The sequence below is a fragment of the Aptenodytes patagonicus genome, chromosome 1, assembly GCF_965638725.1.
Source record: "Aptenodytes patagonicus chromosome 1, bAptPat1.pri.cur, whole genome shotgun sequence".
NCBI classification, from domain to species: Eukaryota; Metazoa; Chordata; class Aves; order Sphenisciformes; family Spheniscidae; genus Aptenodytes; species Aptenodytes patagonicus.
Window position 1 is genome coordinate 45,637,949 of NC_134949.1, and position 25,520 is coordinate 45,663,468.

The 25,520-nt window shown below is 36.6% G+C and overlaps 1 protein-coding gene across 5 annotated transcripts in view; it reads right to left on the reverse strand.

Annotated features, from left to right (window-relative positions):
* Positions 1-25,520, reverse strand: part of PPFIA2 (PPFI scaffold protein A2) — a 356,055-nt gene that overhangs the window by 298,619 nt on the left and 31,916 nt on the right. Inside the window, exon 1 of one of the 5 annotated variants that reach the window (XM_076333747.1) lies at positions 14,514-14,534. The exons of the other annotated variants lie outside the window; for them this stretch is intronic. Within the exon in view, the coding sequence (XP_076189862.1) occupies positions 14,514-14,531 (18 nt within the window). The 5' untranslated portion in view covers positions 14,532-14,534. Of the gene's footprint in view, positions 1-14,513; positions 14,535-25,520 lie in introns of those variants that run through there. 5 annotated transcript variants of the gene reach the window in all.

Here is a 25,520-nt window from a genome sequence, read left to right on the forward strand (position 1 = left end):
TAGCAGCAGTTACTGCTACAAAGAAATACAGTTTTCCTTCAGTGTAAAGGAAGGTTTTGCACTCCGTACATTTGAAGATGCCACAAACATTCAGATACAACACACATTCAAAGCATTTACAGGGCTCGTCTGGTGGAATTCCTGAAACGAGCCACCACAGAGAGGACTTAAGTACTTAGAGTAGGCTATAAAACTTCTGATTATAAACAAATTGCTCCTAATTAAGGTTAATTAGCAGCCTAGGCCTCATCTTGTGCCTTCTTTCCTGCTAAAACAATCCTCACTGGTCTTACATGGAAACAGCTTTATCTCACACTGGTGTGAGGGGAGGTCCAGGTATATGTGTCCAGAGTAATAAGCACCAATCAGACAGGAAAAGCCAGCCCATTTGGTTTCATTAAGACCACACGAGGAGCTTTAAAACAAACTACTCTAAAATACCAACTATAGTTAGCTACCAAATTAAATATCTTAATCCAGAAACATTAGTGTTATCACGTTTGCATTCTGAATGACGTATGGTGAGTACATTTAAGGTTTTTTCTCTGACATTCAAAATGCCCGTGTAACAAAACCTAAGTAAAGTGGGAATCACAAAACCACTTCTTTTGTCATTACACTCATATAAATAAAGGACAGAAATCTTAATTTTAAAAAAATCTGCATCAGCATTAGCCTGAAATTGCCTTAAATTGAAAAAAACCCCAACAAATCAAAAAATATTTTTTTTTTAAACAAGCTTTTGTTTTGAGTCAAATTAAGTATTTTTTAATTCACTAAAGGTGAAATATCAAAATCTGAATTTCTGGATGAAAAATCTAGCAGATTATTTTCAGTATAGTCTGAACCAAATATACTCTCATCCACCATTTCACTGTATACTCATCAAGCAAACACAAAAGAAATTAAACATTTAATGAGCTCTACTAGATAATGCTTTGTAGTTTATTTTTATCCAAATAGTCCTCTCCCTGTATCAATGCATTAGGCACATTAAGTTCAGGAACATCACATACCTCCTAGCTTTCACAGAAAAACAATTTTAACAATGAATATCCTAAGAGCTTCCATCTTTTCTTTTCTTTTTATTTTCCTAATAATACTAGCCAGATAGCAGTCTTTCTGCTTAAGAATTATACCAATTTTATGCCATTCAAGTGGGAATTTAGTGTTCTTGAAATAATTATTTTTTTTTTTACTAGATACAGGATTTATATGAATTAAGACATACAGATTCGCAGGTGCTGAAATTGAATGCAAATACAAGACTGGTATATGAGAAATATATTCCTTAATTATTATTTTTTACAATATGATTTCTTACAAAAAGAATGAGGGCTTAGTAACAAATATTTATCAGTACCTCCCAAAAACTTTTCTTATTTACGTGCAGTTACATCAACCACAATAAAAGGAGGCACTGGATGAAAATGGTCTTACATTAGATTTTTATGTTATTAGTATAATAACATATTAAATAAATAAATAAAAAATAAAATTTAAATAAACATATAAAAACATATCTGTTTTTCAGTTTAGCCATTTATACATGCTTTTTTTTATACTAAACATGCATATTTGGATGGCTAGTGTCTTATTACAATGTTCATGCTTGAAAATTGATCTCCAAGAAGTACTTGGTAAGGTTTCCGATACCACAGGGATGCATAACTGAGAACAGTAATAGTGATACTAAAAATTTTTGCACAGGAAAAAGAAAAAAGGGTTTTCTAAGCACAAGGCAAAAAACAAAATAGCAGAACTACCCAATCTACTTTAACATGTTTTTACACCCACCAAACAACAAATGTTGCTGAAACAAAACACAAGAGAAAGCCATTTGTAATACTGATTTGATATGACACATACATATACAAAGGAAATGACAAAAACTACAGAAAAAAAAATCCAGGTTCATAACTAATTTAATAATCCTTGAAGTTCAACCATGAATAGTATCATCCTATAGTATCTTCTTCAAAGGAGAAGACAACAGAAACATGGTTATAGATATAGCTCATCTAAATATGCATGATTTAGAAAGGTCTCAAATATTCATGAAAAAAATAAACAAATGAAATGTAGTATAGACACTGAGGTTTTCCAGCGCCATCAAAAAAAAAAAACCAAACCAAAACCACCGTAGAAAAGCTATGTCACTTTTTATGTATTTTTCAGAACACATTGTACTACTGTTACAGTGTACATACATATCAGTTCATAATTATTTAATTATTTAAAAATATATTTCCATACATAATCAGGGCATACCTATTTTAAAATACTTCTAAATAGAAGTGTCACACACAGAGATAGTACACTGCAAAAGCTATTGGAATTTCACAGTTTATGCATAAGTATATACTTAGATTTTTTTGTAATATGTCTTTGGCTAAGCATTAAGAGAGTTTTGTAAAGAGCAGAAAATTTTCTCTAAGAAAATCCATTTTCCCCCATAATTCTACAATGAACATCTATTAATTTGATGTTACAGAAAAAGTAGAAATTTCTTTTCTTACTCATCCAACTCTTTCCCCCAAGTAACATCAACTTATGGTGAGATCCAATATTGACAGATAGGATGCATGTTTCACAGGTCCCCCCAAAATGAAGACATGTAATAATAACAACCACTTCCTATTAAGACACAGGTACATCACATGTATGAGGCCTTTCTGAGGCCTTCCACACAAGTACTGAGGTAAATACTACAGTAATGTATCAATATAGACTTTAGTGGTATCTTGCATATATACCTGTAAACCTAGCTTCTATGGCAGCTATGAAGGGTGGTACTCCCACATGCGCCCTTCTGACCTCTAGAAAGCAAGTAGGTGGGAGACTGCTAAAAAAATTGATATAATACTGAAAAGTAGGAAACAAGGAAAGATATATAAAAGCAAAGAGAATTTAAAAAAAAATAACAGACTTAAAATAAACACCAATGTGTACAAAAAGTAAACTGGATTATGGCTGAAGTTGTGGTAATGGGTTAATTGTTGTGACAATGCTGTTAAAGACACGCGTTCAAACCAATAGTTAATTTTCTTATCTAATTTGAAAGCAAAATGAATGTAGGCAGACTACCAAAATAAATTCATGTTTCTTTTCATTAAAATATAATACGGTAGATCAACCCATGTAGTATAATCTAGTAAAGCAGCAAATAAAATTACCGTTCTTTTAAAAGTGCATTTTTTCATTTGCGTTTGAAGAAATACAAACAATGAATGTCTCATGCTGAAACTAAACACAGGACATACCAAAGTAGTACAAACGCAATGAAAACATTACAGTGTCTTAGTAGTAAGTATTTCTAAGTTACTCACAATGACACAATTGCACGTATATTGTTCTGAACTCAAGTAGTATAAAGGCATAGAGCAATCACATCCCAAAGTAATGTGTTTAATGAAGCACCAATTTCCAAGAAAAACACAGCACTATAAATTCCCTACCATGTGCAATTCTTAGTAATGTCTCCCAGTAACTTAGCTATGTATTTATTAGTTATGACCAACTAGCAAATAATGTTTATTTGGAAGAAAACATAGCATGGTTTTCAGAGTAGCCTAAACATTACATGTTATTAAAAACCACTGGAAGCATAACTTTAAATAGAAATTCTTCTCAGTCTGAAAACAAAACCAAAACATTAGCTACAATGAAATCCTACCCTTGAGCATCCTGTCTTGGCACGTTTTTGATTAAGAGAAAGCAATGCAGTTTTGGCACAGCCACAAGTTTCACCTAGCCTGTTAGGAAGAGAAATTGGTCTTTAGAACGAACCTCTCCACCTACACTGACAAGAATAATACCCTTCCACTCCATGGTGGTAGACCTGAAGGAAAGGTACAATTCACTGCCAGTAGTTCCTGCCTAATCATTTGTGATGGAAACCCAGCAGATCCTGCTCTGGCTCACTGCATCCCAGGAACAGCTGCTGACAACAAAATGTTGGAAAGAGCTATATCTAAATCACAGTAAATGGGTAACCCACAGCTGGCTTGTGCCATAACAGCACAGTCACTCATTCCAGATGTTTCACACAATCCACTGAAATCTCCGACTAGTACATTTGCTGGACTTCACAGACTCATGGCCAGCTCTCAAAGCCCCGTTTTAGGACCTGCCAATTCCCCCAACAGATCTGAACTGTTGAAGAAGAAGATATTTCAATGAAAGAAGTGCCAAACTATGACCAGAACTGTTTTGAGAAGGAAAAAGAAGGTCCTGGTAACTGCCAGGAAAGGAAGTCAAGCACCCAGTACCTTTCCCAAAGGATCCACCTGAGTGCTTACGCAGCAGGGAAGCTACACGGGCTCTCTTGCCTGCAGCTCCTGGCACGGTCTAACTACACATGACCAAGAGGTCAGTTTGGTGAAGAGCTGCCTGGGAAATGAGGAAGTCAGCCTTTTCCAGTAAAGGACTGCCCAATCAACCAGGAGGAATTTCCATCAAGTACCAAAAGTTACTTTCCTCAGGAAAAAAAATAAAAATCATCGAACACATGACAAACACTCTGCACAGGAGCAGACTGGTAGGGTCACAGTCACAAGGCAACTTGAAAAGACCAAGGGCACAGATGAAGAAAGGACTGTAGCACAGAAGTCTTGGTAAAGTCTTCACTCACAGGTACAATAACTTTAAGAGATCCATAAGCATTCCATCTTAGCCTATTTACTTTTCATTCATATTATATGAAAGTAGTTGTGAATAACCTAATATTTGTTTAGATTGTACAACATCTGAAATCGGAGGCATTAACACGGTGCTTACCTTAGCCAGGAAGTGACAGAATTTCAAAGTAAAGGTTACATTTGAAAAAACTCTGCCTTTCATTACGAAGATCTCTTTTTAAGGCAACAATTAGTGCGTGGATCTAGGTCTTACTTCAGTTATGTTATGTGTCTTTGGAAAGATCATTTAACCCATCCATTTCTTCTGCTTTAAAAATCAGAACAACTAAATGATTGCCACTGTGAAAAACCGTCTTTATTAGTCTTCACTCACAACATGGTTTGGAGATATAAAGCATTTTTAGTTTTATGTATTTCAAATGAGCCCTAGTAGGTCCTGATATGCAAGGATGTAAAGCTTTTATTTTAAAAAATGAAACAAATTACGTAACAGGGAAAAAAATTAAAAAAAAAAAATCAGCCAGTGTTCAATTTACATAATTCTTATTCACTAAATAATTTGAGAACTCCCTCTGACGAGCTACAGAAATAGTCAAATGTGAGTTTCAAATTATCCAATAACAAATAATTTGTTGAATAATGTCTTTCACAAACAATATTCAACTGTCTCTAATTATAATGCTCTTTCACCCCCTCCCATTTTCATAACTTTGGGAGAAATTAACATCTGCGGTTCCATGTTTCTATACTCATACTTTTCACCAAAATGTTTTGTTTTGAAAGTGTGTGCTGAAAATCCCTTCAGAAATTTTTGAGTTAATAATTCCAAAGGAGAGCAGGACAGAAGGGGATACCTGTCTTGCTTCCCATCAATAAAATAAACCAACTCACATTAAATGGTTTGTATTGGAGTATATGCAGTTAAACACCAGAAGCCTCAGCAAGAGCCAAAACTTCGCTAGTTGAATCTTTGCTAAGTATCATCCTCACCTTCAAATATCACCAATAGGAAGCAACAGCATTTACAATCCTGCAAAACAATCTACCAAGATACATCCAATTGTCTTGAAGGGTTTCATATATTTGCTTTTACAGCAATATGGTAGAAAAATCTCACTATCTCCTTTGTAAAGTGGCTATTGCCCAGGTCCCCTCAAAGACGGGTAGGACATTTAACCTCATCTTTAAGTAGTATTTTACTCCAAATTACCTCTCAGGCAGGACTTCTTGTTTCACTTGTCTCATCAAAATATCTTAAATATGATTGAAAGCTGGCATTTAGTACATAAAAATTGAGAAGAAATACGAACATATAACAAAGTAAAGAACAAAAGATTAACCCTTGCAAAAACAAAGGTTGAAGAAGGAATTAAAACCTGGTTTGCTTCTATTTGAAACCAGCTTGTCCAATTTTGTGGTTTTACGTGATTTTGCATACCGTGGAGGTGTGTATGTTCCCCTCTGCAGGTATGTAAATGCGATGACAGGTAGAGTGAAGGGGAGAGTAATCCTAACTGCGCTTCAAGTGCGATCACAATAGATCGGTTCTACTCCTCTCACAGAGATGGCACTTCCCAGACTGATCACTTCTCAATATATTTTTTTTAAAATAACAGAGATAGGAGTAAGAATCTTAAGTGTTTAGGATCATACTGTTTCTTTCCTGAAAATAAGCTCAAGTCTTAAATAACTACTCCATATTGTTGTGGTTTAAGCTCAGTCAGCAACTGAGCACCACACAGCCGCTCGCTCGCTCACTCCTCCCCCCGCCCTGCCCTGGTGAGATGAGGGAGAGAATTGAAAGAGTAGAAGTGAGAAAAACTCGTGGGTTGAGATAAGAACAGTTTAATAATTGAAATAAAATAATAATAGCAATATAATAATAATAATAATAATAGTAATAATAATACACAAAGCAAGTGATGCACAATGCAATTGCTCACCACCTGCCGACCGATGCCCAGCCAGTCCCCGAGCAGCGGCCCCCCCGGCCAGCTTTCCCCCAGTTTATGTACTGAGCATGACGTCACATGGTATGGAATGTCCCTTTGGCCAGTTTGGGTCAGCTGTCCTGGCTGTGCCCCCTCCCAGCTTCTTGTGCACCTCCAGCCTTCTCGGTCCATAGAGCATGGGACACGGAAAAGTCCTTGGTTAGTGTAAGCATTACCTAGCAACAGCTAAAACATCGGTGAGTTATCAACTTTGTTCTCCTCCTAAATCCAAAACAGAGCACTGTACCAGCTACTAGGAAGGAAATTAACTCTGTCCCTGCCGAAACCAGGACACACATCTACCTTCTTCTTGTAAGTACCTTCCATTTACAGAGAAAATACTAGACTTACCAGTGAAAAGAAAGAGAGATATTTCCTGTAATAGAAAGTAAACATAAACATATATTCAAAAGTAGACAGCTTTTTAAAAAAATACCTTTGCTTTTAAACTTTTAACATAAATTCCCCGACATACTTTACAGTTTATTCTTCAACTTGGTAATGATGAGACCGATTAACATTTCTGAGCTTTATATCACATTTGCCTCATGTTATTCTACTGCTTCAGTGAAACACTGCCCAGGACTTAAAAGTCACTTGCGTTTGAAGGTCCCTAAGCTTACTATACTCTCAGGCCTTGACTTCTCTACTTCTTTGGGAATTTTAAGCTGTATTTTCGTAAGAGTAACTGGCATTACACAGGCAGAATGTAACAGGCAAAACAGATGGGGCGGTGAGGGAGCAAGTCCACTTGGGATCCTCAGTCATGTAGTTTAGCCCTTGGAAGGTTTTTTGTTATAAAAGAATAATCTTTATAACAAAGTTGTCTTCTAGTCAAGAACACGTTTTATACTGAGGAGGCATAACAACTTAAAAACAGGCATTTCAGAGGTGTTTGGGTTTTTCTTAAAACAAACAAACAAACAAAAGCTAGTTTTTGCCCAGTCACGCACCAATATCGTAAGTAATTCAAAGTCATGTGATTTTAAATACCGAAGGATAAATTAATAAGTCCTGAAGTACTTTCCTGTATCATCCTCAAAATATGTACAACAAACTAAACACACCATGTACAGCAATAGTTTGTATTCTCTTTAGTCAAGCAGGACTCCGGGTAAATTATGTTATGTCAAACCGACCGTTTTTGACCACCAGTCCAGTAAGTTGCACCCTTCAGATCATAAATTCTTGATAGATACTTTATTCATACAAGCATGCTTTTCCATCTTGGGGGAACATGACAGAAGTTACACAGAGTAAGCTTCTCATTTTAATAGCATCTTTAATTATATTTTATGTATCTACTAAAAGATAATGAAGGACAGGAAAAGAGAGGATCTATCCTCTTAATTTTTTAATGGTAAAAAATATCACAGCCTTCAGACACTGCACAGAATATCTTTTATTAGTGATCTTTCACTCCAGTTCAATGATCAATATAGAAACTCTATTCGTGACCATTTACAAAAACAAGCTCACAGATTTTTAGAAATAAAATAAAATCACAGTCTCAGCGTACTTTGCAGTTTTGTTTCAAGGAAGGGCTATAACTGAAGTGGAATAGGTTAAAGAAACTATGATTAGGGTTAAATCACTAAGCTGTGAGAAAATCATTTTACCTCCCTACACCATCTTGCTTCAGACAGGAGTATGTTTATTCCAGATTTTCATTTTTTAAAAATTATCTACAAGATTCGGTATGTAATTGTCACTATGTGGCTTTTAGTAAGTGTTCATTTTTATTAATAGATATTACTATCCTGAAGAACTGTAAAGAATTTACTATCTTCCTATATATACATCAAATGAAGTCAAGCTACATGAACTGTTTTTATTACAAATGACAGTATCAATTTAAATTTTGCAATAAGTGAAGAAAGCTGTAGATCTCATGAGAGACATAAAGAATAAACATGTGTTTCTGCCAGCTGTTCTTTTGCTAATGATTCTTTTTTCTCTCTCCTACTCTGCTTAAGTCCCAATACACATGGAGAGTTTTGTTTGATTATTCATGGCTGTTTGCCTTTCTAATATAATGTCCTTTCTTTTTCAGTGTGTATGTACATCTATGCCGAGATATTTCAGTGCACTATGCCTATTCAATTTTTATTACTCACATTTTTGGACAAGTAAAACTGGAAGCAATCTATTCTGATTTGATGTAAAAAGACAAAGAAATCTGAAAAAAATGTACAAAATGCAGATGAGTGATAATTCACATACTCTAATTAATTACACTCTAATTAAACTTGGAGTTAATTGGAGATTTTTTTCCTTGTTCTTTTGAGATTTCTTTTTTGTTTGTAACCAAAACAAACAAATCTGATCATTGCCTGTTTTAAGACACTATTTCATATCTGCCCCATAAAAGGTGTCTGAACTTTGTTTCCTCTGGACAATGGAACGTTGATGAGGAAGTTCCCATAATATTCATTTGTGTTTGGCCTGTCTTCCTTTATTCAAATGAACATTGTTTACAGATACATCAGCAGAACTAAGAAGTTTGGTGAATAAATCCATGTTTATATTTGACAGCATTTGGATAGATTAAGGTATTAAGCAATGAGGATGGAGAGTGAAAACATGCCTAGAGCCTCTACTTCCCAGCCTCAGATCTGCATCGTAAGCACCACTAGCTCTCACTGAAATCAGCTGGTGCCTGTATTGGCTCCAGAAATACAAGGCAATCTCACTGTATGGTATTATTACTGCGAGGCCTGAAGGAGGTGAGAGCCAAGGTTGTTGCATGTTCCTAAGTTTGTGCTGCTCCAGTGCTCATAATGGCTTCTGGCACATCTAAGTTACAGCAGGAAATACTGGGCTCCCCTAGGTAGCAGCGCTGTCCAGAGCTGAAGTACAAGAGTTTGTACTCCATCTTTCCCACTCCTGATGCTTTTCCCTACATTAGTGCCAAAGTTGCTAAGGCAAAGGAATATTCCACTGAGCTCACCCTGTGGTTAAAAGCTTTTTACAACTCTAAAGGACAGAGCAAAGATAAGTGTGTCACTAAAAAATAACAGAAAGATAGTGTGGGCTTAATTCAAATCTATGGCCAAATTGCAGAAATGTTGCTGATTGCAATGTTCTCCAATAGACTGGAATCTGTGTTCATTCAATCTGGCTGTTCTTGCCAGGACATCTCAGAAATGTGACAGGTTGCTCAAAAGGGGTCTTGGATTAGGCCCTAAAGCAGATCATTACACATGCAATTCAACTGAACTTTGTATCATATATGACATCCAAATCTCAGTAAGTTTCGTCACTACCTGGCCCAGAAGTTAGAACAGTTTGGCTTTGAAAAGCTGCATGCTATTTAATTCAGAATACAGAAGTGTTTACAGAAACAGAACACCCAGCAGCCTTTAATGTTTAATTCTCTTTGTTGCTCTGCTTAATCATTTCTCTCTCACAACCATACAATAGCATTAGAAACTAGTTTGTGAATACAAATTCTCCTTCCTTTTATAAAAGTGAACATTAACATCTGTAAATAAAAAAAACCCTTGTTTTTTGCAAGGATTGTCCTTGCACTGTATTTTTCCTTCACTTTGAGCTGTAATTTAAGGATATATTAGATATAACCACCCATTTCCATCAGCATGCAGAACTAGGAACTTAGGTCTAGGTTTGCTTCTGAGCTCCATGTCGGGAAAGAATTTGTTATGTTCAAATTCCCCTTCCTGTTCTGAATGTCCATGAGAAAGACACCAAGAAACACCGACCGGAAGGGAGCCTCCACCATGTGGCTGGAAATGATTCAGCTATCAAAGGGAAAAAAAATTAAGTGTCCCAGAATCAGGAGAAACACATCTTCCTGAAACTCTCTAAGCATTTCTTGTATGCACAGCAAACGTATTCAGACACAGTTTTCAGTTGAGCCTTCCAACACATACTCACTTATGAGATGTTTATTGGTGAGAAGTTGAAAATTGAATGCAACAGAAAACAATCTATTAAGTTGGGCTACAGCAACATAACAGAGACTGCCTAAACTAGGAGAAAAAAAGAAGCCCACATCATTTCTCTCGTGCACCTAAGTGTGAAAGGTAGTTGCTTGATTCATGATGCATTTATCTTCCAAAAGGAATTATGTTTCTGACTTCTCTCTCTCTCAAACTACAGCACTAGTGAAGATAGCTACCCGAATTCCTAAGTGGAATTCTATGAGGGATTCAATGGGAGCTGACCATTAAGCATACGATGATACAAAACTCTGCTTACTTGTGACATTCTATAATCTACATCTTTTGAGTTTCATCTGAAACTGTTTTTCATTTTTTAAAGGAATTCCCCACAAATTTCTGTGATTTTACTACTTCCCTTCAAATCTACTAATAAAATTCTGTTTTGTTGCAGTGAGAATAAAAACTTGTGCCAGGGCTGATGTGGGCACACCTGGATTACTTTTGTGATCAATATTGTCTTCTGCCAATCAACACTGGCAAGTTAAATTCCTCTTGCTACCTCAACCCACTGTCCTATCTTAATAGCATGTCTTTGGTGTAGAAATCTTAGAATCATAGAATAGTTCAGGTTGGAAGGGACCTCTAAAGGTCATCAACTCCCAATCATCACCTTGTTCACTGCAAAGCATCTAGCAGACGTGAGTAGTATCCCTAAATTCCACAGTAAATATAAATGTGTTTTTTAGAAACTTCATAGAACACAATGAACTAACATTACTAAGAATGGGTTTTAAAATACTTTAAAAATATTTTCTTTTTATCCTTTTGGATTGAAAATCTGTAGATTTTGAAAAGATGAAGTCTTCTGTATCTAACATTATGAGCTAGATTCCCTACTGCAAGTCTCTTTGTGAGCAATTCCTAACAGCTGTGCAAACATCAGCCATAATGTACAGGCACAATGCCAAATAGAAAATTACCAAACAGATGAAAGTATCATGTCTTCGCTGAAATTGTTACTTTCCAGCAAATTCTAAGGTACACACATGAACAGTGCCATCTCAATTGTTCAGAGTTCAAAGTGATCGTTTAGTCTTGAGAAGAGAATGCTCGGGGGGATCTTACCGATGTGTATAAATACTGAACAGGAGTGAGAAAAGAAGATGGAACCAGACTCTTACTGATGCACAGTGAATGGACAAGAGGTAAGGGGCACAAAGTGGAATACAAAAAATTCTGTTTAAACATTAAAAAAAAAAAAAGCTTTTTTACTGTAATGGTGATCAAACACTGGAACAATTTGCTGAGAGAGGTTGAGGAGTCTCTGTTCCTGAAGATATTCACGACTCAACTGGACATGGACCTGAGTAACCTGCTCTAGCTGACTCTGCTTTGGGCAGGGCGATTGGACTAGATGGTCGTCTGGGGTCCCTTCTGTCCTCAACCATTCCATGATTTTTGATACCAAGTCCAAAATGAATCCTTTTTACAAGGATTGTAAATCCAAAATTAATTGCTAGGAATCAAACAACAGGTGATCACAGAATGTACAACCTGAATCTTTAGTCTTCAAAAATCAACCATAAAGTTCTAGAGAAAAGCAAAAATTATCAATTTTATAGATGCTTTCATTTTCTATAGGACTTTCTAATAGTGAAACAGATGCAGAATAAGGAAATAAAGACATAATTTTATACTGAAGGAAATAAAACTCACCTTCAAATGTTATGATCTACTTTAAGTGTGGAAGAATTACTGCAGCAAATCCATTTAATTTATCAGTGGGGGAATACACCAACACACACAAAGTACTCAAATCATAGCGGAGCCAACAACTGACAGAGTTGCCATTCTATTCTCCCATAAAATGGAACAATTTGCAATGCCGAAAGGCTCATCACAGTAAAGGATGAATACATAAAAACACTTCCAAGTCTGTTACTGGTGAACAAAATAGGCACAGGCATAGAAAAATGCTACAGACACACTGCAGTGTTGCAGCTGTGACTAGGGATCACACTAACATCAGCAATATTTTAAAGACTGAAATCTTCCTGAACAGTCTCTCAGTAATGGGCTGCCTTTTTTTTTTTTTTTTTAATTTAGGTGAACACACGTAGAAAATCAGAATGATGCAACCATCCCAACTGCTTCCCCCTACAAGTTGCTTACATGAACTGAGGCTACCTGACTTCAACAGTCCTTTTGTGTTTAAGATGGCTTTAAAAAAATTCCTCAGAATTTTCCCTGCCTAATTTGTAGTCTATTCCACATTAAAACTTTTATATTTAACACATTAAGAAGACAGGAATTACTTCAGTCTGTTCAAGTCCAAGCATATGGTCAGGCAAAAGTGACAATAACATCAATATGTTCTTACAATGTGATAAATATTATGCAGCCAATGCATTTTCCTGACTAAGTAGAAGAGGTTGATTTATCTGCAAAACTGATGTACCAGGAAATGTCAATTAAAGACTAAGAAATATAATAAACATTCAACTCACGTAGACGCATTTTTAAAAAGTGACATTATGAAACATTTTCCAAGGAAGAAACTCAGTTGGGTTTATACATAACACTAGTGAACAAGGCCAGATACAGTCTGAGCCTCCCTCTTTCTCTTCCCCTGCCCAAACTCAAATTTTCTATATTTCAGCATTCATCAGTGATGAACACTGTTACATAAACTCCTCATACCACAAAAATGAACTGACAGGACTAGCATTGTCTACTAATACACTTCCATTTTGCGTGGCATTTAACATGGTTTGCCTTTGCTTTAGTGTCTTCCTGTTCCTAGTGGGATGAGAGGGGCCTAAGGCAAATTTTTTAAAATCACATAATAAGTAGAAGCAGAGAAGAAAAGAAAGATTTAAGTAGCTTTTGGAGCAGAAGAGTGTTCGTAAAATTCTCCATGTTTGAAATGAAGCAATTCCCAAACTCACGTTTACTTTTTGTCTGAAGCTCACAGAAAAAATATGTAACATAATTATATAGCAATTATTAACTCTATACAACAAAAAATAATGTTTTAATGTTATTTTCAGAAAACTACAACTAAAGGAGCACCATGCAAATTAAGCAAGTTACCTTCCAATTAAGAGTTGAAACTTTCTTAATTAAGAAAGTTAATTTTGAATGAAGAGTAGATTCTTAATGAGAATTCTTAAATGGGGAGCAGAAGGATAGAAGGACATACACTTTTCCTGATTCCCAACTTACATCCCGTTTCCCAACCACCATGATTAGGGAATAAATGTTATAACAGATCAACTGGGAAGAAACCATCTTGGAGAATAAAAAAGAGCTACTCAGAGCTCTTCACCCACTGGAAAGGATGAGAAAGAAGGGTAAGAGCTGAGACTCTGAAGCAGTTAAGGCTGATGTTAATTGATCCAGCAAATTTTAATTGACAGGTATGATTTGGAATTACAAAAGAAAGGCATGAGGTGAGAATGTGTCGCCATTTCTATGAAAAAAACCAAACCAAAACAAACCCCTAAACCTCAAACTTTTCATAGCTAGGAAAAATCTTAAGTGTCTCCCATTGTTAGCAAATCTCTACTGTACACACAAAAGTTCAGGTTTATTTACTATTGCTTTATGAAATCCTGTTTTATGCTATAAACAGTATCCCTTTCTAACATAAGATATAGAACAATTCAAGGGGGGGGGGGAGAGTCACATCTGATAAAATTATGATTCTGCCAATCATCGATAGGGATAAAAGGGATCGATGCAGTTTCCAATTCTTAATTAAACACACTCCTTGAAGAATAAGATGTAGATCAAGCATTTCTGCACAACAGTAGTTTGCGACTGCAGAGGGGGCACAGCTATTTCTTAAAAAATCCACACCGGCAGCATCAAAATCAGCACAAGCAGTGGAGCTGCACATACTGCTCTCATATGTACAGGATCATCCCTCACATCCCATTTAGAAGGCAGAACACTGGATCAAACTGAATTCCTACCTGTGAGCCAGGAAGCATACAGGCGACTTGGATCTCAGCTTCTGGGTTTGTCAGTGCAATTTATAGTCAAGGAGGGGTAGGGGGAGAAGAATGCAAAGCCAGCATATGACATAGCTGCATTAATTACTTCATCTGCAGTGCAGTTTGCACTGTTTTTATCTTACAGCAGCCATGAAGCTTCATTGCTCATTCCTCACCTTCACTGTTAATCTACACCCTTAGACTGAAAGACCCACACATTAGTTTAGAGTTAGTGTGACTAGACTGGAATAGACTATTGGGTCAGAACTTGGTCTCAACGGCATTACAAACATCGAGCAAGCCTGACACCTTCCAAATATGTTATTTATTCACCAGGAGCTAAGTACTATAATGAAGCATGAAAAAGTTCTTGATTAAATGAAATCAAGTCTGAACAGTGAAAAGCGGGAGGCTTTGTATTAGATGACCTTTTCTGATCACCACCCCACCTCCATAAGACTGAATTTCTAAGGTCTGTCTGGTAGTCCTATTAGCACCATACTAATACTGTTCCACGGGTTAAAACACATTGTCTTCTTTCAGTTTGAAGAGACATACTCACAAAAATTTATCTTTATTATTTGTTTGGTGGCTCTGAATCTAAATAGATCTACATCATATTTCCTAGTTGTAGTTAACCCTGTTTTGACTTCCACATACAGAAACCTGTCGTAACCTTCTCTACTAAGTCACCAAACTGGACATGGTTGGCATGTAAATGCTGGCAGGGGGAGAGTAATGATGTGTATGAAATACATTGGCAGTTATCATTTGCATCCCTTTTACAGAACTTGGTAAGTAAGATGCCAACAGGTATCCTGAGTCTCTTAGGCATTCGTGATCTGCTTTCCTATATGTCAGTGTACATGACCCTTTAAATTTTTTTACATAGAAAATTAGATTTCAGGGGTCATCGCACCTCCAAGATAAAAAGTGTTAGGGATAGGAAGAAATGCTAAACAGAGCAACAACATGAACAATAACTTGTGACAGAGTTGGAATGCATTAAAGAAAAAGAACCTAGCAGGAAGCGAGGGAACTCATGCACCTGTTGGAAAGTGGTCAGCATTGTGTATTATGAACTTGCGTATTGCAGAGCATCTCTCATGTAACTTTTTGCTTCCAGCCAGCATAGCATCACTTGCATATGATTAAATATTTAATCTTTATGCTCTATGGGACTTTAGAATCTATGCAAATATTATGTCAAAATGTATTAATTTCAGAAGGCAACAGAAGAACCATGTTGCAATTTGTGCCATTTCAGTGTTGCAAGGAAGCTGGAATTCTTCTCTTATGTAAAAACCCCAGTTGCTTCAACAAACAAACAGAATTGCACTTCTCTGTCATCTGTTTAGACAAGTTCTGGCCATGATAATCTATGTTTCATTGTTGACAGATAGACTTAGTGCTTCTAAACTACAATGAAAACCAAGCTATAGTTTAAATGTGCAGGAAGAAGGGAAATAGAGCACTTTATATTGCATGCCAAATAGAATGATAATCAGAACTACTTCAGTGTTAGAGAAATAAAATTAAGCTGCATTCCAGTGCTTAAAAACTTCTCAGCATTCCTTAGGGAGTCAAAACTATCAGGCAATCTTAACAACACATACTGCCACCCACTCCATCTTTAATAAGGTAAACTGGTGAGACCACACCTCAAATACTGTGTTCAGTTTTGGGCCCCTCACTACAAGAAGGACATCGAGGTGCTGGAGCGTGTCCAAAGAAGAGCAAGGAAGCTGGTGAAGGGTCTAGAGCACAAGTCCTATGAGGAGCAGCTGAGGGAACTGGGGTTGTTTAGCCTGGAGAAAAGGAGGCTGAGGAGAGACCTTATCACTCTCTACAACTACCTGAAAGGAGGTTGTAGCGAGGTGGATGTCAGTCTCTTCTCCCAAGTAACTAGCGATAGGACGAAAGGAAAACGGCCTCAAGTTGCACTAGGGGAGGTTTAGATTGGATATTAGGAAAAGTTTCTTCACGGAAAGGGTTGTCAAGCACTGGAACAGGCTGCCCAGGGAAGCGGTGGAGTGACCATCCCTGGAGGTATTTAAGAGGTGTGTAGACATGGCGCTTAGGGACATGGCTTAGCAGTGGACTTGGCAGTGTTAGGTTTACAGTTGGACTTGACGATCTTAAGGGTATTTTCCAACCTAAATGATTCTATCTTTATCCATTTATTCATTTAAATCCCTTTTTTTTTTTAGTTGAGGATGCATTATCAATTTCTAATAATAAAAAATTTTGAGCACTTTTTCAGTTCAGACCAAAAGTGTCAGACTAACAATGGCCCATCTGATTTGCTTTTATTAAACTGAGGTTTTGCTTTAATGTTGACAGCCATGGAGTATGCAGCACAGTCTGCTGACCATTTTTCTTTTCTGCAGCCAAAGACTCTCCAATGGAAATAAGTCTGTTGTGCTAGCAGGAATGAGCAGATGACTAAAATGCTACTAGATTCGAGGAAGAACACAGTGTACATTTCCTGATCCAAGTGAAAAAGACAGACAAAACCAGGCTGTAATTAATTATGTTCATAGCTGAATAGATGTATCTACAGTAATTCTGATCAGGGTCAGAATTTAAGATATTGCTGTGCATACAGGTAACATATACAAACATACATCGGCCTTGAAAAAACCCTCCCATAATTAAAGAAGAAACAGAACAGAGAACAAGAGGATTCTAGACTAGTAAAACGCCTCAGGTAAAATGCTACTCGTTTTGATTTTGAACACTATCGAGTGCCGTCAGTTCACTGATATCTAAAAAACTTGATATGCTAGAAAAGCTACCTTGCAGGAGCTGAAGAACAAATTACCATACCTTTAAGCCCAGTGGTTTTTTTGTTTGTTATTTGTTTTTAAATTACCTTGTTAAAGTAAGAAAGGCAGACAGTTGGAGACAAAATGGTTCAATTTCTTCCTGTCATAAATTTTGTAGATAGTACATTATTAGAACAAGAATAGTTTAGACAAACTACACATCTCATTGCTTTATTGTAATACACAACAGGGAAAGAATGATGTTGTTAACTGAAATAGACAATTTGCATTCCCCTGATCATGCAGAACTGACACTGTCTACAGTTGTGCAGATGTACCTAATCTGCACATTAAGACAGAGAGGGAAAAATAAAATTTCATTTAGCCGCCAAGTCTAAGACATGCTAGTGTCATGGTTTAACCCCAGCCAGCAACTAAGCACCACACAGCGGCTCACTCACTTCCCCCCGGTGGGATGGGGGAAAGAATTGGAAAGGTAAAAGTGAGAAAACTTGTGGGTTGAGATAAAGACAGTTTAGTAGGTAAAGAAAAAGCCATGCACGCAAGCAAAGCAAAGCAAAACAAGGAATTCATTCACTACTTCCCACTGGCAGGCAGGTGTTCAGCCATCTCCAGGAAGGCAGGGCTCCATCACACTAACAGTTACTTGGGAAGACAAACGCCATCACTCTGAACGTCCCCCCCCTTCCTCCTTCTTCCCCCAGCTTTATACACTGAGCATGACGTCACATGGTATGGAATGTCCCTTTGGCCAGTTTGGGTCAGCTGTCCCAGCTGTGTCCCCTCCCAACTTCTTGTGCACCCCCAGCCTACTGGCTGGTGGGGTGGGGTGAGAAGCAGAAAAGGCCTTGACTCTGTGTAAGTTCTGCTCAGCAGTAATGAAAACATCCCTGTATTATCAACAGTTTTCAGCACAAATGCAAAACACAGCCCCATACTAGCTACTATGAAGAAAATTAACTCTATACCAACCAAAATCAGCACAGCTACCCTCCTGTTTTCTTCCCACTGACCCAATCCCCCAAGGGAGAAATTTCTTGGAGATGGTCCTCCTCAGCAAAAAGCGATCTGCTTTAATAAGAGTTGAACATGTTGTTCTTCCTACCCATTCACTGCAACCAGCAGGATATTATTTGATTCTTTAAGTTTTAATGTATTAACGTAGGTTTGGAGGTCAAAGCACAGGCTGATTTCATTTAAGAAAACACCTGACATCACTGAGATTTCTAAGTGTAAAACCATCACAAAGGGAAATCAAAAGTCTTTTCAGAATTGCCTCATGTACCAATAGGAAGCTAAACAAAAAAGCAAAACCAAAAAACATGTAGGCATATACTCACAAAGGCATTTCTATTTCATTTTCTGACCTGATAACACACCTGCAGCATGCTGCCTAGCACTAACGATCTTTTAAGTGGTCTGTTTCAAGAAGATAACAAACATGCTACATTCTGAGAAAAAGCTTCATTATCAGAACTCTAGACTCTAATGCAAGTCAATAGAAACATCTTTAACTGCCTAGTTTTACATGGCTAAAAAAAAAAAATCCTTAAGAAAAATAATCTCAGTGCCCTAAATGGAGAACTCTTGGAATTATTAGCCCATTACTTATCACAATGACGAAGTACAAGAAAAAGGCTGCCAAATCCAAGAGCTCTCTTCAACATTCCTTTAGGTTATTTTCACTGGACTCTTGCATATTAGGTAGCGTTGTTACAAACCTACAATTCAGTTTTAGTATTTCTCTCCTTTTCTATTTTTGAAGTTCAGCTTCCGTAACAGGATATTAGGTGTGCATCAACCTACTACTTTCAGTGGCAGCAGGCATGATGTTATCAAAATACAAATCATAGAACAACTTCAATATAAAAATCAGAATTTGCATCCCCCAATATTTCCATTGAGAACTAGAGGAAAACTAACAGTGATTTACTTTTTTTATTAGAAATACCATCCTATCTTCATCACTTAAAGATTTGTATAGCTATAGCCTGAACAGTAAGAAAAATTTCTTTCACCAAACTACTACAAAAAGTTGTCATGGTGGTACATTCAACTGAATACAAATTTCTACAACAAACAGATAAAATAAAATGTAACAAAATGACCAGAATTTAAGTTTAGAGTTGTTGGTCCGCATATCAGATTAATCAAGCTTCTCACATTATTTGATTTGTTAATATTAGATTCTTGTAAGGATAAGTTCAGACAATAATCTATACTGATCTTAAACATAAACAGAAGCTTAAAACATAAAATTTCTCTCCCTTCCATTTGCCCTCTACATTCACGGTATCATCATCCAAAGCAGTTTACTTCATGTAAAGGTCTTATTGTAACAAAGCTAATTAATGGGGTTGTATAACTTAATGATGATACAGAATATAATAAACAACTTCAGAAGGCATGGCATATATTCAAAGATAATACAGCACAAAACTGTAGAATCTGCATCAGCTCCACAAGGACATTTGAGTGCTTATTGAATTATTTCCAGGGAACTAGATACTGAATATTGAGCAAATGTTTTTCTAGAAAAGCACTTGAAACTATGCATCAGTAAGCAAAACCCCAAATACTTCATTCTTTTCAGAAATTCAGTGGTAGCATAAACATATGACTACAAAGCTTTAACTTCTTCATTTGATATTAAACATTAATACTAATTTGAAATATTAAAAGAGGTGGTATTAGAAAAAAATCCATGTATTTCTATAGACCATTGGTGCCAGACAGCTGTCATTGCCTGACTAAAATAAGGCACAAAACAAATATATTATGTCCAGACCATAAGAAAATTTAAGGTAACCGAGTATGTCCTTTTTGAAGAAAACTGAAAATTAAAGGAGAGACTAGCAGGTTTTGAAAGTAATGACAAATTTAAGAGCGTGCAGGTATCCATATTGTTATTATTAGAGGCAAGGCTAACAACAGTTCTATAACAGAACAGGAAAAGCAACAGACAGGCCCATCCTGATACTACTTTTCTTTTTCTAATGAAATTCTTGTTTGTGTAGAAGAAAGCAATATATTTCTGAATTCACTCCCACCAGCACATAGCCTGGTGTCAGAATTAGACATGTTTTAGACCAACATAATGGAGTGAGATAGCCCTACAGAAGCTATTTTGACTGGTGATTCTGAACAGAAACAACACTTCATCAAGATGCTGAATCACAAGCTTAACATAAAGAATAGCAAATTATTGGTATGATCAATAAATCATGCAAAAGGGGAGTTGAAATTTAGTTATGGGTAATTTGCCTTCCCCAGGGAAGGAGATAAGTTCTCTCCACAAGTTAGAAGGTCACTTATAAGGTTGACAGAACACAGATATAGATTCTTTTTGGCTTTACAGTAAGGAAGATGATTAGAATAAAAATAAGAGCTTTTAAAACATGGTGTTGTGAATTTATACCTGAAAAATCATGCCTAAGAACTTTTAGTAAAAAATTAGAGTAACTATAGTTAAATCAGCATGGAGCACTGTTAAATTAATCTAAGCTAATGAAAATATCAGCATTGCCACAAGAAAGATGCCACATGAGAGATGAAGCAAAGAGAGCATTAACACAGGGAAGTACTGCGGAAAAATGTCCGAGGTATTAACTGTTGAGGCACAAGCGTGACAATGGTACAATAGGACACCATCTCACCCCTTCACTATCCAGTAGTTCATAAGGAACTCAGCAGATCTCCAGCAACATCTTCCTGCTTTCATGGCAACACCACTCCTGATATATTACTCAGACTTCAGTAACCAGCCCCATAGGAGCCAGCAGGGAAGCATTTCTACCACTCCCTATTATTCCTCCTACTACTTTCATGTAACTTCTTCAAGAAAAATTAACTTCAGGTGCTGCAGAATCCCACTTCGAAGCTCCTTTATCTGCAAGTAGACTGAGGGCAAAACCATCCTGTTGACAGTGGAAACCACCTGATAACAGGCTCTCTCCAAAGTAGTAACTCGGGCTAGGCCAACTTCCTCCCTGACACAAGGCAGCAGTGTGCAACCAGCCAGCCCACCAAGCCTCTTCCTGCACACAGCGGCATGCCTTGTTTGCTGCTTGCCAGTTAGTTACTGTCTCCGTCCCTTGACATCAAACCCACTCAGGTGTAGCTAGCCAGCCCCGTGCTTCTTCACCTTTCAAGAACATGCAAACCAAGTGTTTGTTGGACGCAAGAAGTCTGTTTTCTATACATAAGTAAAAAATAAAAGAAAAAAGCATCCGTGATTTCATTCCAAATCAGTTTCTAACATTGGTTCTTTACTCCATCACCAGCCACTTTTTAATTAATATTAGCTAATTAATAACTCACGACATTTGCAGACACTGCTTTTCTTATGCACAGAACTTTCTCTCAAACCAAAACATATCAAGATTTTTATCTGCACTGGAGCATATCTGTATATTATGTGCCAGAAGCACTTTTTTTTTTAAAAAAAAAAAAGAACATTCAGATATGTATAATTTAAAGGGACCTGGAGGTAACTATGTCACACAGCTGTTGATGTGGGTTGAAAGCAATAAATCAACAATCTGAGGAAAAAAAGCGCAAAATGAGGTTGAGATACAAATCAGTTATGTCAAATATCCCTCTGCTCATTTCTTGATTGTCAGCTACTTCTGCACTCAGTTTTAAAATGAGTAAAATGTATCAAATCAGAAACTTTACTTCCCCAAAAAACCAAGATAATAATATAAAATGAATAAAATAACCAAACTATCAAAAATTACTTAATTGCCAAAATCCTTTCTTCTAAACTAGGCAATTTTGTGCCTCTGGAATAGGTCATGTTCTCATTCCACAAACAAACAACATGAGGCTGAACATTTCGTGAAGCTGCTGTTTCTATTTATACATAGGCCCATGGGATTTGCTTTAAGCATACGTGAAGTACAACAGGATGGCAGGAGCAGGGTTTGTGCGTGAGGCAGACTCTACCGCTTCCCTGTCCCCACACTGTGTTAAAAATATGCTCTAAAGAGAAAAGCTTTATTTTATTAATACTGATACATAATTTATAACAGAGAAACAAAAGGAGCAGAATAGGGAAACATGCAGAGTACTGTTATAACACATTAACAAATTCAGGGCCCTGAAACCAAACTGGTTACAAAGCAATAGCAGAAAGAACCACTGATCCGCAAAGGAACCATTTTGCTCATTAGGGGCTTTTTATTATTTTTGTTTTGTAATGCTTTAAGTTGTGCCTTTATGTATCAGTGTGACTTCCTTCCCATTTGCTTGCTACTTTTACCGTCCTCCCCCTGTGGGCTTTTCTCATAGCCGTTCCGCTTCACAGCATACCAACCGAATGTTTGATTTTGTGTCAAGAATTACTACTGATGGACCTTACTTTTGTAAAATCTCTCTTTTTATGGAAGCCTTACATAGCCTTTTAGAACAACTCACATCATTTTTTATGCAGAACTTTATAGAGTTCAGATTTTTATGATTTTAAACAGATGAAAAAATGTAACACAACCTTTTGGAAAGAAATTCAGATTCATTTTCCTACCCACAATGTATCAGCATAAACAATCAAAGAAACAGTTGCACGCCTATCCTGATTTTCACTCATATAGTTGCTAAGATACTAACTGAATTTTATTATTACACGATCTTATATTAAATTCTTTTCAACAGAATATTTGTATTTCAGCAGGTTTTTCCATTACATTCAAGATTGACTAAATTTCATTATAGTGAAACTAAATGACTATTTGCATGCAGCCTAACCTTCCCATTCTAATTACACACAAAACCCAAATCATTAATTTTTTTCATGAACATGCAATGTTCATGTGCATTCTAAATTTTATGGTTATCTGATTTCTCTAACCTTTTATCTTTTGCAATGTTATCAAGCACTACCATACCACAGGATCCCCTCTACATTTAGAGTTTCTAATGAAAAAAGTCGTATTTCATACCATATTACATATTTCACCATCAGTCACAAACTTCATTTGTTATTTCAAAACAGAGGTCCCTTTTCAGTTGTAGTCTTTACATTTTTATTTTCAGTACTTGAGAATGCATGATGTCATTCTCCATCCTTTCATTGTTAAGTAAACTGTCTTGCAATAAGCCTTTCTTACCTATATGGCCAGTTTACAACTTCATTTGACATAACTTCATATTATGACATCCTCCTCCTACTTTCCCAATACTTTGGAGCAATATGCTTTTAACTGCAATGTAAACTTTTATTGAGAAAAACTTGAAAAAAAGCTGAAGTCTTCCTTTTCAACAAGAAGCACTTTAACTGAAAAAAATAAGGAACTTACCAAATTTCTTGACAATTTTTCTTACTATCTCACCAATGATGTATTATCATCACTGACTGTACACAATCTTACTTCACGTCCAAATTAGCCTTACCTCAACTTGTAGGTCCTGCTAGGAGACCAGTGAGCCCATTAGAAAGCAGAAATGTTATCCCTGCATCTATTTTTACAGATTAAGGTTAATCTCAATTTATCCAAGAAATGATTTTTTGCTGTTTAAAATATCCTTTTAGCATCTAAAATACAGATAATTTCAATAGGTTTGAAAATGGGAGGTAGCTTATTAATGGACTACCAATTTTGAAAAAATAAAAAAAAAAAAATTCTCAAAATATTTTTTGCTGCATTTTACATCAGCATGTTACCGCATCTGACCTAGTGACTTCAGTTCCCCATCCTAGTCTAGAAAAAAAAGATTTACTGGAGATGCCATTTCAAGATTTTGTTGTCCTGTCTTCTGGTTGACTTTGGTGGCCATATCCAGCCTTTAAAAAGCTGGTAATGTGTTTCGTAAGTTAGATTATCAGTTCAGATTCTATAACTCTCAACTGACAGTTATTGTAAGCCTAAGACTATACTTCAAAAGCTTTTTAGAAAAACGTATTGCTTCACTAGAGCTCTATAATGCTAACAGTCCAGTTCGAGTGTTTCTGTGACAACTGTACACATATATATCATGAGAATTACCTATATACTCCTGATTATAGAGTTCTCCCTCTAGGGAGATGGAAGATTTACTGAAGACTTGTTCACTAGTGATGAGCTAGATTAAGTTTGTTCGTTGTTTTTTTTTCCTTTTTAGTTGGTTCCATTTCATGTGAATATTACTACAAGCCCACAAAATCAGGAAAACAAATTCAGATGATATTACTCCCAAAAGTTAGTTTTACTTTACATGCAACTGCATTCACTTAGTGAGGCCGGTCACAGAATAAGTGACCTAGACTACAAGCCAAATCATGATTACAGATTAGAAAAGACCAACTTCTGAAATAAATCCACTCAGAAGAAAGATGACAAAGTCCAAAGTTATATATATTTGCATAGCCGCCTAGAGGAGATGAACAGCCAGCATAATGTACTGTGCTCTTTCTATGACCTCTCTTATATGCAATTCAGCATCAGTTTTGAGCAGCCTGAGAAGCCAAAAAATACATACATTCTTAGCCAATTATACTCGGTTGGCCAGCCTGTAGGCAATAAAAAATAACATATGGTACTCTAGAGACCTACATTTTATACCAGGTTTGTATTTTTTAGCACTAAAGCAATGAAGCAAAATCATAGGTTTTTCATTTCCCCCAGAACAGACAATGACTAGATGAGAATCAAGGTTCCTTTTCCAACAACTTGCAGCAGTGTAGGCTGTTGGCTGCAGAGACTGCAGCTGCTAGCCACTCTGAGCTAATTACTGGCACAGTGAGGAGTATTTAACTGAAGCCAGTGGATGTGAAAGTTGAGGTACAGGGTTTGTGCAGGAAGACTGGAGGTTTGGATAATGAGTCTGGTTGTTCTTAACAGTACTATGAAGCTTAACCTCTTTGAGGAATCAAAGGCAGTTAGGCAAAAGATACCTTTAAGGATCTGGGCCATTTTTTAAAGTCAGTGAAACTTAGGGATGATGCAGATGCCCCAAAGAATGAGGGCAATCTGTCCCACCAGGACACAAAGTCGCCCTACTGATGTACGCCCATCTGACTGCTGTTATGTGGAGCAGCAATGACTGTATGAGCCTGCTAACTAGGTTAATCGCCCAGCCTCTCAAGTGATTTAACCTATACCTGTTTTCCAATTTATATTTGGAAGCTGACAATGAATGGGGTATGAACAATCTACTGTGTTAAAAGCATCTTTAACAGTATCATAGAGTTTGTTTAACAATCTCTTTGAAATTATTCAGC